This window comes from Martes martes (genome assembly GCF_963455335.1).
Source record: "Martes martes genome assembly, chromosome: 9".
NCBI lineage: Eukaryota > Metazoa > Chordata > Mammalia > Carnivora > Mustelidae > Martes > Martes martes.
Genome location: NC_137896.1, coordinates 30,270,492 through 30,283,826, shown reverse-complemented (window position 1 = coordinate 30,283,826; position 13,335 = coordinate 30,270,492). Strand labels below are relative to the sequence as shown.

Below are 13,335 nucleotides of genomic sequence, written 5' to 3'. Positions count from 1 at the left end.
GTATTAATTGACCCATATCCACCATCATAGTATCATAAAAAGTGGTGTCACTGCCATAAAAATCCTCCATGCTCCAACTATCTATCACCTCCTCTTGCCTAACTTCTGGCAACCACTGATGATCTTACTGTCCCCATAGTTTTGCCTTTTCCAGGATGTCATAGAGTTGGAATGGTACAGTAGGTGGCCTTTTAAATGGGATTCTTTCACTCAGTAATACACACTGAAGGCTCTTCGGCGTCTGTACATGACTTGATGGAGAGCTCATTTCTTTTTAGCCCTGGATGACATTCTTTCATCTAGATGTACTCCAGATAATTGATCCATTTAACTACTGAAGGACATCTTGGTTGCTTCCAAATCTTGGTGATTATGAATAAAACTGCTATTAACATCCATGTGCAGGTTTTTGTGTAGAATAAATTTTAAACTACCTTGGGTAAAACAAGCAATGTGATTGCTATATTTTACGGTAAGAATATATTTAGTTTTGTAAAGACCCACCAAACCTCCAAAGTGGCTGTACCATTTGGCATTCCCACCACAAATGAACGAGAGCTCCTCATGTTCCACTTCCTCACCAGCCTTTGGTGTCGTCCCTGTTCTGGACATTGGCCATTCTAATAAATATGTAGTGGTGGGTCGCCTGGGTGGCTCAGTGGGTTGAAGCCTCTGCCTCCGGCTTGGGTCGTGATCCCAGGGTCCTGGGATCGAGTCCCGCATCGGGCTCTCTGCTCCGCGGGGAGCCTGCTTCCTCCCCTCTCTCTGCCTGTCTCTCTGCCTGCTTGTGATCTTTGTCAAATAAATAAATAAAATTAAATTAAAAAAAATATGTAGTGGTATCGCATTGATTTTTTTTTTCAAAGATTTTTATTTATTTATTTATTTGAGAGAGGAGAGAGAGAGTGAGAGAGAGCACAGGTGGGGAAAGAGGGACAGAGGGAGAGAGAGAGGCAAACTCCCTGCTGAGCCAGATGTGGGACTCGATCTTTGGATCCCGGGATCATGACCTGAGCCGAAGGCAGACACTTAACTGACTGAGCCATCCAGGCGCCCCTCATGGATGTTTTAATTTGCATTTCTCTGATGATACATGCTTAGTTACATCTGTATATCCTGTTGTGAGGTGTCAGTGAAGGTTTGGGCCAAATTTTTAATTGGTTTGTTTGTTTTCTTATTGATGAGTTTTCAGAGTTCTTTATGTATTTGGGGTAAAAGACCTTTATCAGATGTGTCTTTTGCAAATGTTTTTCTCCCAATCTGGAGTTTGCCTTTTAATTTTTCTTGACAGTGTCTCTTGCAGAGCTGACATTTTTAATCTTAATGAAGTCCAGCTTCTTAATTCTTTTCTTCTATGGATCCTGCCTTTGTTGCTGTATCTAAAAAGCCATCACCAAATCCAAGGTCATCTCGCTTTTCTCCTATGTTATCTTCTAGGAGTTTTATAGTTTTGCATTTTACAGTTGAGTCTGTGATACCCTTTGAGTTAATTTTTGTGACAGCTATAAAGTCTGTGTGTAGATTGATTTTTTTACATATGGATGTCTAATTATTCCAGCACCATTTGTTGAAAAGAATTTTTCTCCATTGTACTGCCTTTCTCCTTTGTGAAAAATCGAAAGACTGTATTTCTGTGGATCTATTTCTGGGCTCTCTGTTCCCTTCCATTGATCTATTTGCCTATTCTTTCACTAATACCACACTGCCTTGATTACTGTAGCTTTATAGTAAGTCTTGATATCGGGCAATGTCAGTCCTCCAACTTTGACTTCTCCTTCAATGTTGTGTTAGCTCTCCTGAATCTTCATATAAACTTTGGAATCTCTTTGTTGATATCCACAAAATAACTTGTTGGATTTTGATTGGGATTTTATTGACTCTGTGGGTCAAGTTGGGGAAAACAGACATCTTGACAAGATTGAGTCTTCCTATTGGTGAATATGAAATTTCTCTCCATGTATTTAATTCTTCTTTGATTTCTGTCATTAGGGTTTTGTAGTTTTCCTCATATGGACATTATATGTATTTTGCTAGATTTATACCTAAGCATTTTATTGTGGGGGCTACTGATGTAAATAGTATTATATGCTAAATTTCAAGTTCCACTTGTTCATTCCTGGTATCTAGGAAAGCAGTTGACTTTTGGGGGAGATGAGAAGAGAGGTTGGGGAGGGGCAGGGTGAAAGGGAGAGAATCTTAAGAAGGCTCCCCACCCAACCCCATGGGGGCTGGATCTCTCAACCCTGAGATCATGATCTGAGCCAAAGTCAAGAGTCCAGCATTTAACCAACTGAACCACCCATGTGCCCCAAAACATTTGATTTTTGGATATTAATCTTGTATCCTTAAACTTTGTTTTAATCACTTATTAGAGGAATTTTTTTTTGTCAATTTCTTCGGATTTCCTAGACATCATGCCATCTGCAACACAGAGCATTTTATTTCTTCCTTTCCAATCCGAAAAAAGAATCTGCCCAATCTGTGTAAGAAAACCAAGGACCAGAGAGGCAATAGAAACTGCCTAAAATCAGAGCCTGGCGGGAGCAAGGTGGAGGCCTCTGGAAACAGGGCTCCAGACAGACACGCGGGATGGGATGTGGAATGGGAAGTGGGATGATGGTTTTTGAAAGGCCAAGGACTCGGGCATTGGTGGCTATGGTTATCTCAGCGTTCCGGTGAGGACCTCAGGGTAGGCGATTTCAGCAGGGCAACCTGCCCAAAATTCCCAGCTTCCCCGGGGGCCTCCTTCTCCACCACCACCCACCCCAAAGGGCCCACTCTGCACCCTCAAAGTGTCCCCAGCACAAGCTCTCGGGCACACGGAATGTACCCCAATCTACTCCTGAACGAGTCGCCCTGTGCGGGAGCGGACGCTAGCACGGGGCTCTTGCCAAAGGCTGGACACTCGGCTTGGTGGCCCCCGCGAGGCACCTCAGCGGAGCACTGGGGGCCTTGCCGGTTCCTTGGAATCCGCACCCTCTAACCCCGGCTACTTAAGTCCCATTCATACTCGGGTGCGAGGACGCAGGAGCCTGTGCGAATGGCCAACCCGGCTGACTGGGGATCCGCGCCAACGCAACCAGAACTCCGCGCGCCCCGTGCGGGGGGCACACCAGGTGCAGAAGCGCAGCGCCCACCCTGCGCCGCTGTGCGGAGGGAGGCCGGCTGGGTACCCCAGGGCGGAGTCGAGCGCGGGGCGGGGCGCACCGGGCCGGGTCCGAGGCGCTGTGCTGAACGGCAGGGGCGGAGCGCCAACTCCAGCGGGAAGACAGAGACCGCGACGCGCGGGGGAAGCGCGCTGGAGCAAGGAAGAAAGAAGGACACCCCGTACGCAGAGCCACTGCACGCACAAGTTGGGTTCCCCCAGGACCAAACAGAGCGGCCAGGGCAGCCGAGCGAGCCGGCAGGAGGCGCCCAGGCAGGTAGGTACTGAGCTGTGTACCGGATCCCCCTTGGTGCGGTGGGGGGCTTCGCCCGGCCTGGGGGCGCAGACGCCCACTTCTTTCTCGGGGGGATTCTCGTGCCTTGGCCTTCCGCAGCTTTCGGGAGGTGCTCGGGCTGACTCCAAGTGGAAGAGTTCCTGCCGGGAGAGTCCACCACCCACCACGGGCCCGCCGGGACCAGGCGACGGGAAGCCGAGACTGGGGCGCGCGGGCGCGGGCGGAGGGGGCCGGGCCGGCGGGTGCTGGGTGGGCGGGCGAACGCCAAACTGCAGGGGAGGGCATGGGCGGGGAGGGGGGCATCTTGTTGAAAGAGAGGCTGAAAAGGGAAGCCTCTCCGGGAGAACTCCTGCTCACCGGGTCCTGCCCCTACCCCCCAGTTTTCTTTTCATCCGGAGGCCCCCGCATGCTTCGTTTTTCGAGCCTCAATTTCTGACTCGATTCCCGCCGTTGTTGGGCGGCGCCTCCGGGACCGCGCGGTCGCGCCGGGGGTGAGTAAGGGAGGGCAGGGGAGGGAGACTGCTCCCGGAGCGGATTGATCTGGGACCGGGAGTGCATCCCGCGAAAAATGGGGCCGGGACCTGCGCCACCGGGGCTCACGTCCTCTCCTCCAGGGTCGGGGACTGGAGAACCGCGGAGCGCGGAAGGCGGGAGGACGCGAGTCGCGTTTCCCCGTCTCAGGCCGGACGCTGTCTGGAGGGACTGGGGTTTCGCAGGGGAGGGAGAAGCCACCCGGACGGAGGACACTCCCGCCGCGGGCGCCGCTGGCGTCCCTGGCACCCCATCTGTCGAAGATCCTTCCCTCGGGTACGCAGCCGGCGGACGTGCCGCAGGTCGGGGTGGCCCGGTCACCCTGCCACTGTTGTTCCTGCCGCTATGGTTCCCGTCCCTTGCTCTCCCCCTTCTCTGACAGGGCCGAGCCAAATCCACTGTCCAGTTTGGTCCACTTCTTGCTACCAGCATCCCGTGGCCCCCACGCTTGGGGTCGTTTCCAGTTGTGTTAAGCGGGGAGAGGCGGGTCACAGCTTGATGGCTGGGGTCCTCATTCTTCGGGTTTGGGAATCTGAGCAAAGGGGTTCTGAGGCCCTCAGACGCCTTGCACCCCATGGTGGCCCCTGTCCTGAGGGCTCAGTACTTCAGAGACTTTATTTTCCTTTGCCGTGGACATCTGGAGGTACTGAGAACATAAAGAACTCAGGCAATGAAAGACATTTCAACCCTCAGGCCCTCCTGGGTCCTCACTGACACCACCTTCCCCCTACCCCCAACCTCCATTCTTGGGGGCTCTTTTCGGTTCAAGTGGAGGAGCCACCATTTTCAGAGGACGGAGACCTTGGTGACCAGATGTGGTGCCTCTCAGTTAGGGTTGGTCCTGGTGGGGAACCGGGTGGGGGTCTGGTGAAGGGGACAGGGAGCTGATCAGAAGAGTGGGAGCAGGGAGGAGAAGCAGACAAAGCATTTCTTTTTAGATCTGGTTCCCAAAGCACAGAGGGAGCAGAATTCCCTCCCATCCACAGTCCCCTTCACCTACAGAATCCTGGGCGGATCCCTATTCATACATCCCACAGACTCCTGTCCCGCCCCTACTGCGTGCCAGGCCCTGGGCTAGGCAGCAGGAATTTGGTTTACAGGAAGATCAGGACTCAGACAGTGTAAATCACTAGCCCAAGATGACTCAGCCTGTTCATATGAAAATGGATTTGATGATTTCCACGTCCACGGTTTGGCCAGGACATAGGGAGCAGTGCCCTGCTTTGGGAGGAAAGACCCTGCTGTATTTCTGTCCTCCAGCTTCATTGTCCTTAACCAACAGATGGCACAACTTTGTGACTGCTGCGGAATCCTGGGGCAGCTGCCTGGAGCCAGCTTGGGAAACTTTGCGAAGACCCTGTGGGAGCTGATGGTGGGAAAGGGAGCGTGACTGGGCAGTCACGCTGGTGCTGGCCTCTGGGAAAAGGGCAAAGATGCAGGTTGTTGTTGGATGTCTTTGGAGAGACATTCTGTGCCCAGTACTGCTTATCAGCCCGTGGAAGATTTCCCAATTTCCAGATCTTATGTCTTCCCTCCCCTGTACCCTGGCTAGTTCTGTCTGAGGGGATTCACTGGGTCTGGTCAGCCTCTACTTGGGGAACTCTGGGAGCATACTACCAGGCGTTCTCCTGTAGGGTGCCCACTGGTTGTGTCTCCTTTCAGGGTCCAGGATGACATTTTGACTCTCCTCAGGGATGCGGGCAGTGTGCTAGGCTGGGTGAGTCGTGACACCCGAAGGTCCAAACCCCCAGCTCAGCGTGCTGAGACCCACACACCACTCCACCTGCTGTCTCCGCCATGGCAGCCCAGCATGGAAACACTAGCTTTGCCCCCAACTTCAGTCCGGCTCAGGACTCTACCTCCCCCCTCCCCTTCAACTTCAGCTACGGTGATTATGACCTCCCTCTGGATGAGGATGAGGACATGACCAAGACCCGGACCTTCTTCGCTGCCAAGATCGTCATCGGCGTGGCACTGGCAGGCATCATGCTGGTCTGCGGTGTGGGCAACTTCGTCTTTATCGCTGCCCTCGCCCGCTATAAGAAGCTGCGCAACCTCACCAACCTGCTCATCGCCAACCTGGCCATCTCCGACTTCCTGGTGGCCATCATCTGCTGCCCCTTCGAGATGGACTACTACGTGGTGCGCCAGCTGTCCTGGGAGCATGGCCACGTGCTCTGTGCCTCTGTCAACTACCTGCGGACCGTCTCTCTCTACGTCTCCACCAACGCCTTGCTGGCCATAGCTATCGACAGGTGAGGATGATGTGGGTCGGTGGGGGGGGGGCACAGATTGGGAGGCAGGCCGCCCCTTTCCTCACTTCCGCTCTAACAGGTTGGCCCTGCTGCTGGTCTGCCTGCCTGCTCCTCTATCCCGGGGAAGAAGAGACCCGGTGTCTCCACTTGTGGCTCAGATTCCCCCCAAACTAGAGCGGGACGCCCAAGCACCCCAGCTCTGGGCCACGCCTGCAGATGCCACTTTTGCCACAGACTGGCCACAAAAGCAAAAGCAGAAGGGTTGGGCCACTGGCTACTCAGAAGCCACGGAAGACTGACTTCACCAGGGCAACTTCCGGTCGAGAGAACACACACCGAGTTTTTCCTGCCACCCTTCCCCAAGCCAAGATCAAGAACATTCCTGACTCCCTTATGCCCTGTACCAGACAGTCCTCCCACCCCAGCTGTCTGATTTCATTCAGCACAGTTTAGTTTTGCCTGTTCTTTAACTTCATGAAAAACGGAATCCTATAGTAATGTACCCTGGTTCCTGGCCGCTTTGTTGTAGAGTCAATTTTAAAATAAGGTAATGGCCTATTTGTAGGAAAAAGGGAAGGACATCCTTTTGTTTTCTTGCATACATCCACGGGCTCATTTGCATACATTTGCATGAGATGTTCTGGAAGCCCTTGCTCTATTATAAATTTATAAAATTTCTAGTAGCAACTTAGGACAAATCTTACAAATGTTTTAATTATGTAAACAGCTATAGGCCAGTGTCAGACCACCAGTAGCTCTGTTTTGGGGATGGGGGGCAATTGCTGAAACATCTTCTGGGTAAACAATCTTTTTTCTTTTTGGTCTCCTTTGAACTTGTCAGTTTTTTCCTTGTTCTCGGTGCTACTTAGGTTTGTCATTCTTTTTAATCAACAAATTGATTATTTTCCATAATGAAATATACACAGAGGTAGAAGAGCCATTTTCTTTTCGTAACATAATTCCTGCAGGAGGAACCATTTTATTATAGCTCTGAGGCTCTCCAACCCTCAAACCAGTGTTTACAAAAGGTAACTGTCAACCAAAGGTACAAAATTGCCATGGGCAAATGATACAAAGTCAGATCTAGTGCCACCCCAGCCCTACTGAAAGAGAATCCCTTGAGCTCCGTCCCAGGAATCTGCGTTTTTATTCAATTCCCTGAGGGATTCTGATGCTCACTTGGGGAGAGTTATTGCTGTTCTCATTCCCTTTGTCCCACTGAAACATTTGTCTTTATCATGTTGGGGGTTTTGGGCAACATAGGAGTTTCTCAGGAAGCAACCGTCCAGTTACATCACAAAGAGTGGTTCCTTTTTCACCCCAAACCAGCTTTCCGTCTCCAGTCCACTGATCACCCAGGCTGGAAACATTATCATCGGTCCTTTTCTTTTTAAGTTTTTATCTGAATTCCAGTTAGTTAACATACAGTCTAACAGTAGTGATTGAACAGTCCCATTCCACACCTGGCACTCATCACAAGAGCACTCCCTAATCCCCATCATCTGTTCCTCCCATCCCTTCACCCTCCTCCCCTCTGGTAACCACCAGTTTGTTCTTCCATTGTTAAGACTGTTTCTCGGTTTCATCCCCTCTCTCTTTTTTCCCCCTTTGCTCATCTGTTTGTTTTTTAAATTCCACATATAAGTGAAATCATATGGTATTTGCCTTTCTGTGACTGACTTATTTCGCTTAGCATTATACTCTCTAGCTCCATCTGTGTTGTTGCAAATGGCAAGATTTCATTCTTTTTTATGACTGAGTAATATTCCAGTGTGTGTGCACGCACACGCATGCGTATAATATATGCTAACATATGTATAAACCACATCTTCTTTATCCATTCATCAATTGATAGACACTTGGGCTGTTTCCATCATTTGGCTATTGTAAATAACGCTGCTATAAATACAGGGGTGCATTTATCCCTTTGAACTAGTGTTTCTCTGGGTAAATACCCAGCAGTGGGATGGCTGGATCAGAGGATAGCTTCTATTTTTAACTTTTTGAGGAGCCTCTAAACTGTTCTTCACAGCAGCTGAACCAGTTTATATTTTCACCAACAGCACATAAAGTTCCTTTTTCTCCAAGTCTTCACCAACACCTGTTGTTTCTTGTGGTTTTTTTAGCCATTCTGACAGGTAGGAGGTGATATCTCACTGTAGTTTTGCTTTGCATTTCCCTGATGATGAGTGATGCTGAACATGTCTATTGCCCATCTGTATGTCTTCTTTGGAGAAATGTCTGCTCATGTCTTCACCCATCTTTCATTGGATTCTTTGTTTTTTGGGTGTTGAGTTGGATAAGTTCTTTATATGTTTTGGATACTAACCCTTCATTGGATATGTCATTTGCAAGTATCTTCTCCCATTCCAGAGGATACCTTTTAGTTTTGTTGACTGTTTCCTTTGCTGTGCAAAGCTCTTTATTTGGATGTAGTCCCAGTAGTTCATTTTTGCTTTTGTTTCCCTGCCTCAGAAGACAGATCTAGAAAAATGTTGCTACGGCTGATGTCAGAGAGATTACTGCCTGTTCTTTCTTCTAGGATTTTTATGGCTTCAGGTCTCACATTTAGGTCTTTAATCCATTTTAAATTTACTTGTGTGTATGGTGTAAGAAAGTGGTCTGGTTTCATTCTTTTGCATGTAGTTGACCACTGGAGCATGGGAAGCAGAGCCTGAGATGCGCAGGTGAGGACTGTTCTGGAAATCCTGTACAGCTAACCAAGAGGACTCTTGAAGCAGAGCTAATTCAGGACACACACACACTCTCTCTCTCTTTCTCTCTTTTCCTCTGCCCCCACCACCCCACCATGTAGTTTCAGCATGAAAAGTATCTCAATAACCAATGCCAGAGAGAATTCCTAATTCCTACCTATTTGGTCATCAACTCTTAAATTCTGATATTTTCTCATCCCATAACATCTTCTTCATTAAAAAGATGTCCCAAAATGCAGAGTTGCCATCAAATAAATCAGAAAGGAAAGAACAATGGCCTAGGAGTTACTCAGAACATCTGGGTTCCAAGCTGTGCACTTGGATAAATCCCTTATCCTCCTGGGACTTAAATATCTTCATCTGTGAAATGGACGTAGTAATAACTTCACTGACAACCTCTCCAGTTTCTTGTCAGGTTCAGAGAAGGTAAACAGACATAAAGCATGTTGGAAGCTATAGGTCTTCGCTAAAACTGATCATTTTCCATGACTTGTCCATTGGCAAGAGGGACATCTGCAAGGTCTTTGTTACCATCTGTCTACTTGGACATGTATGTCCTGAGATCCGCACTCTCCTAGGGTCTGTATGAGAGGTCTCTAGGAAACCAGGTCCTCTGCACATGAACCTCACTCTTCTGGCTGTGGCATCCAGAAACGCTAGTAGATAGCCCTTCTGATATTTCTATATAGCAGGACAGGCATGTTTTACCAAGGAGTAAACTGAAGTGCCCAGGGAGGCCTGTGTCTCTCCCACCCACCTGTGTCGGGGTTTGTAAGCTTATCTAACTGAGTATAAAGTAGTCCTAGTGCTCACTATCCAATACCAGTGTCATCACAGTGAAAGTGAAAGTTTGGCCATCCATCTTTCTTATAATTTTGCTGTCTTTTTCAATTGATTTAGGACCTGAGTGCTATTTATTAGGCTCTCCTGTTGTAAAGCCTGAAATTCCATGTGCTTCCTTCACATCTTTGAGCCCCACAGATCCTCCAAGATCTCCAGCCATGAGGTCCTCTGTTCTTGCCAAATACCCCCCTCCACCCAGCAGGAAAGCCTCCTAACCCACTATTCCTCTCTCTGCTGGACCAACTGCACCCCAGATCCTCAATCTGATGGGTTTTCCCTCGCTGTCAGCTGGCAGAATTATTCAGACAAGCCAGTCGCATCCTCCTATGGGAGTCAAGGGTCACTTCGTCCTCTTGTCACTATAAAGTCTGCGGCCCACAGCCCCTGCTGGTTCCTTCTATCCCTGGGTGCAACTCCCACGTGGCCCTGCAGGGTGGGCACCATCCCTCTCCCTGTGCTGTGAGTATATGTGACTAGTTACCTGCTGTTGATCTCGTCTGCCCAGTGTCAGGTGTTGTGTGTTCACTCATCTTGTACTGTGTAGGTCGGGAGAATCCTGCCTTCATCGGGGGAGTGAATAGGAGGTGGCCAGAATCTCACTATCGTCCTGAAGCATTCCCAGACGACATCACTAGCATAATGACCATGTCTTCCTTCAAGTTATTCTTAACCTATCGCTTGGTTATTCTAGGTCTGGGGAGGAAGAGAAACTCTCTGAGGTCAAGAACCATCTACGTAGGTAGGACCAGCAACCTGTCGTGCATTTACCAGATCATAGCGGGTGCAATTGATGCCCCTCTTGTATACCGTTACTGTCACTTCGGTGCACACCTGTCCATTCCCACTTGCCAACCAACACCTGCCTTTCTTTGCTTGAAGGCTTTCTCTGGCTCCCTCACCAATGACTCTGCCGGTTGGTGCAACAATATCCTGGATCCCCCCCACCCCGGGGTGCCCCACATCTGCTCCAGGGGTTCCTCAGCAGGAATAAGCATTAGCTGCCTACAGTGAAGCCTTGCTCGATAACACAGCCTGTACTGACTGCCCTCCCATGCCAATCCCCCAAAGGCCTCCAACCTCTTTCCCAGGCTCACTGGAAAGAGCAGGGTAAAGCTTCATGCTGTGTGCTGCTTTATGATGTCAAGGCAATATCACCCACCTCATCTGAGCTCAAGACAGCCCGGGGAGGTAGTTGTAAAAGTTTGGTATCAGGAGCTGGCATTCTGGTCCTTGCACTCAGTGAGGTTGGTGACGTCATTTCCTTCTCTCGTTAGATAAATTCCTTCGATTCCTGCTCTGTAATGCAGGATGACACCTGGCTGGGGGAGAGGGGGGCCCTAGTCCACTGCCCTGAGAAGATCCCCATCTCTCTCTCTGAACTCCAGAGCCCTTCTTTCCCCTCTTACCCATGAGACATTTGGAATGACGAGTTCTGAAAGCATGAGGTTCTTGGGCAAAATGGCAAGACAGAAGGTCAAGGTGGTATCCATAGGACTAACAGTAAAATTCCACCTATATTCATTGAACACCTACTACCTGCGAAGCATTTTACAAACATTATTGTATTTAATATTTACAGCAGCCCGCAAGGTAGGTGTCACTTTATCCCATGTTGCACTTGAAGAAACAAATCTCAGAAACGCTGAGCTAATGGAGGTTGGGGGCGGGAGGGGAGCTGGGATCTATTCCACCTGTTTGACCAAAGCCTGTGCTGTTTCCACTAAACCCCGGCACTACTCCAAATGCCAAAGGATGTGGCTAAAATAAGACGAACCCTGTCGAAGCTGGATAATTACAGGGGGACTCGTTGTGCCATTCTGTCTGCTTTGGCGGCATGTTCGGGCTAACCTCCAGACGGATGTTTCCCAGCACGCCGCCTTATGACTGAAGGCTTTCCGCCCCTGCTCTCCCCGCTTCCCCCCAGATATCTCGCCATCGTGCACCCCTTGAAACCACGGATGAACTACCAAACGGCCTCCTTCCTGATCGCTTTGGTCTGGGTGGTGTCCATCCTCATCGCCATCCCGTCGGCCTACTTCACCACGGAGACGGTCCTGTTCATCGTCAAAAGCCAGGAGAAGATCTTCTGCGGCCAGATCTGGCCGGTGGACCAGCAGCTCTACTACAAGTCCTACTTCCTGTTCATCTTCGGCGTGGAGTTCGTGGGCCCCGTGGTGACCATGGCCCTATGCTACGCCCGGGTCTCCCGCGAGCTGTGGTTCAAGGCGGTGCCGGGCTTCCAGACGGAGCAGATCCGGAAGCGGCTGCGCTGCCGCCGGAAGACGGTGCTGGTGCTCGTGTGCGTCCTCACGGCGTACGTGCTGTGCTGGGCGCCCTTCTACGGCTTCACCATCGTGCGCGACTTCTTCCCCGCCGTGTTCGTCAAGGAGAAGCACTACCTCACGGCCTTCTACGTGGTCGAGTGCATCGCCATGAGCAACAGCATGATCAACACCGTGTGCTTCGTGACGGTCAAGAACAACACCATGAAGTACTTCAAGAAGATGATGCTGCTGCACTGGCGGCCCTCGCACCACGGGAGCAAGTCCAGCGCCGACCTGGACCTCAAAACCAGCGGCGTGCCCGCCACCGAAGAGGTGGACTGTATCAGGCTGAAGTAGCCCGCGGGCGGAAGGCCCGACAGCCGGAACTCCGCGCGTCATCCCTGGGAGCCAAGTTCACGACGACTGTGTACCACACCTCACGGCCCTCAAGGGGCTGGAGGCCGCCCAGTCCTGACGGGTGGTGGGACTCGAGGCGGTTAACCGCAGCTGAGGTGAACTGAACACCCACTGTGTGCTGGCCACACCAAGGAGATCGGACGAGGCCGCCGGGAGCTGACATTTACCCGTTACCTACTGTGGGCAAAAACTGAATAACAAGACAAAATGGCTGAAGCTATTGGAATCACCAGAGACCTCACATGGTTAGCTGAACTCACTCTCCATCGTGCTACCCGCATTCTGTAGCTCATCAGGGCTGCAACGTCAAACCCTGTAGAATAAGCCACTTAGACATGACGGGAAAGGTAAGGGTAAGTTCGTCAGTGTGCGGTTTATAGCCTCATGATAAGAGGGTTCATGCTATCCCATTGAACTTTCCCACTCAGCTCCTACTACCTCCCTAAAGATACTCTCTAAGATTCTGGCTGCGAGGAAAACAGTTTTCTCATAACCAGGCCATTGGTTATCTACAATGGTGCAATTTCAAAGGAAAGGACCAGAAAAATCTCTTTTCCACAGATGCTTGCAAGCTCATCATTCTTTTGGGTGAACACAGGCAGTCCTGAAATGAGGAACACACCCAGTCCCTGACACCTTAGCATAAAGGATTTCTGGGGGGTTGTAAGGTCAGGGAGGAAGGGGACAGAGAAAAGGGTAGAGCTTGCCCCTGGCAATGGACGTAATCCATGTGGCTAAGGTCTGGATCACTTTCTAGGACAAATCTCTTTTGAGAACAAAGGAAATGAGCTGCATTTGGAAAGGAAAGGCCTGGATTCAAGCCTCACATGACCTGGTTGCTTACTCTCTCTCCTTCTTGGTTTTGGATCAG

At 50.3% G+C, this 13,335-nt stretch overlaps 1 protein-coding gene across 1 annotated transcript; it reads left to right on the top strand.

The window, feature by feature from the left end:
• Positions 1–5,744: 5,744 nt before the first annotated feature.
• PROKR2 (prokineticin receptor 2) lies at positions 5,745–12,404 on the top strand (the record flags this gene model as incomplete). The annotated part of the gene is made up of 2 exons (XM_080814675.1): positions 5,745–6,226; positions 11,708–12,404. The coding sequence occupies exons 1-2, from the start codon at positions 5,769–5,771 to the stop codon at positions 12,402–12,404; spliced, it is 1,155 nt and encodes a 384-aa protein (XP_080670801.1). The 5' UTR covers positions 5,745–5,768.
• Between the last annotated feature and the right edge of the window lie 931 nt (positions 12,405–13,335).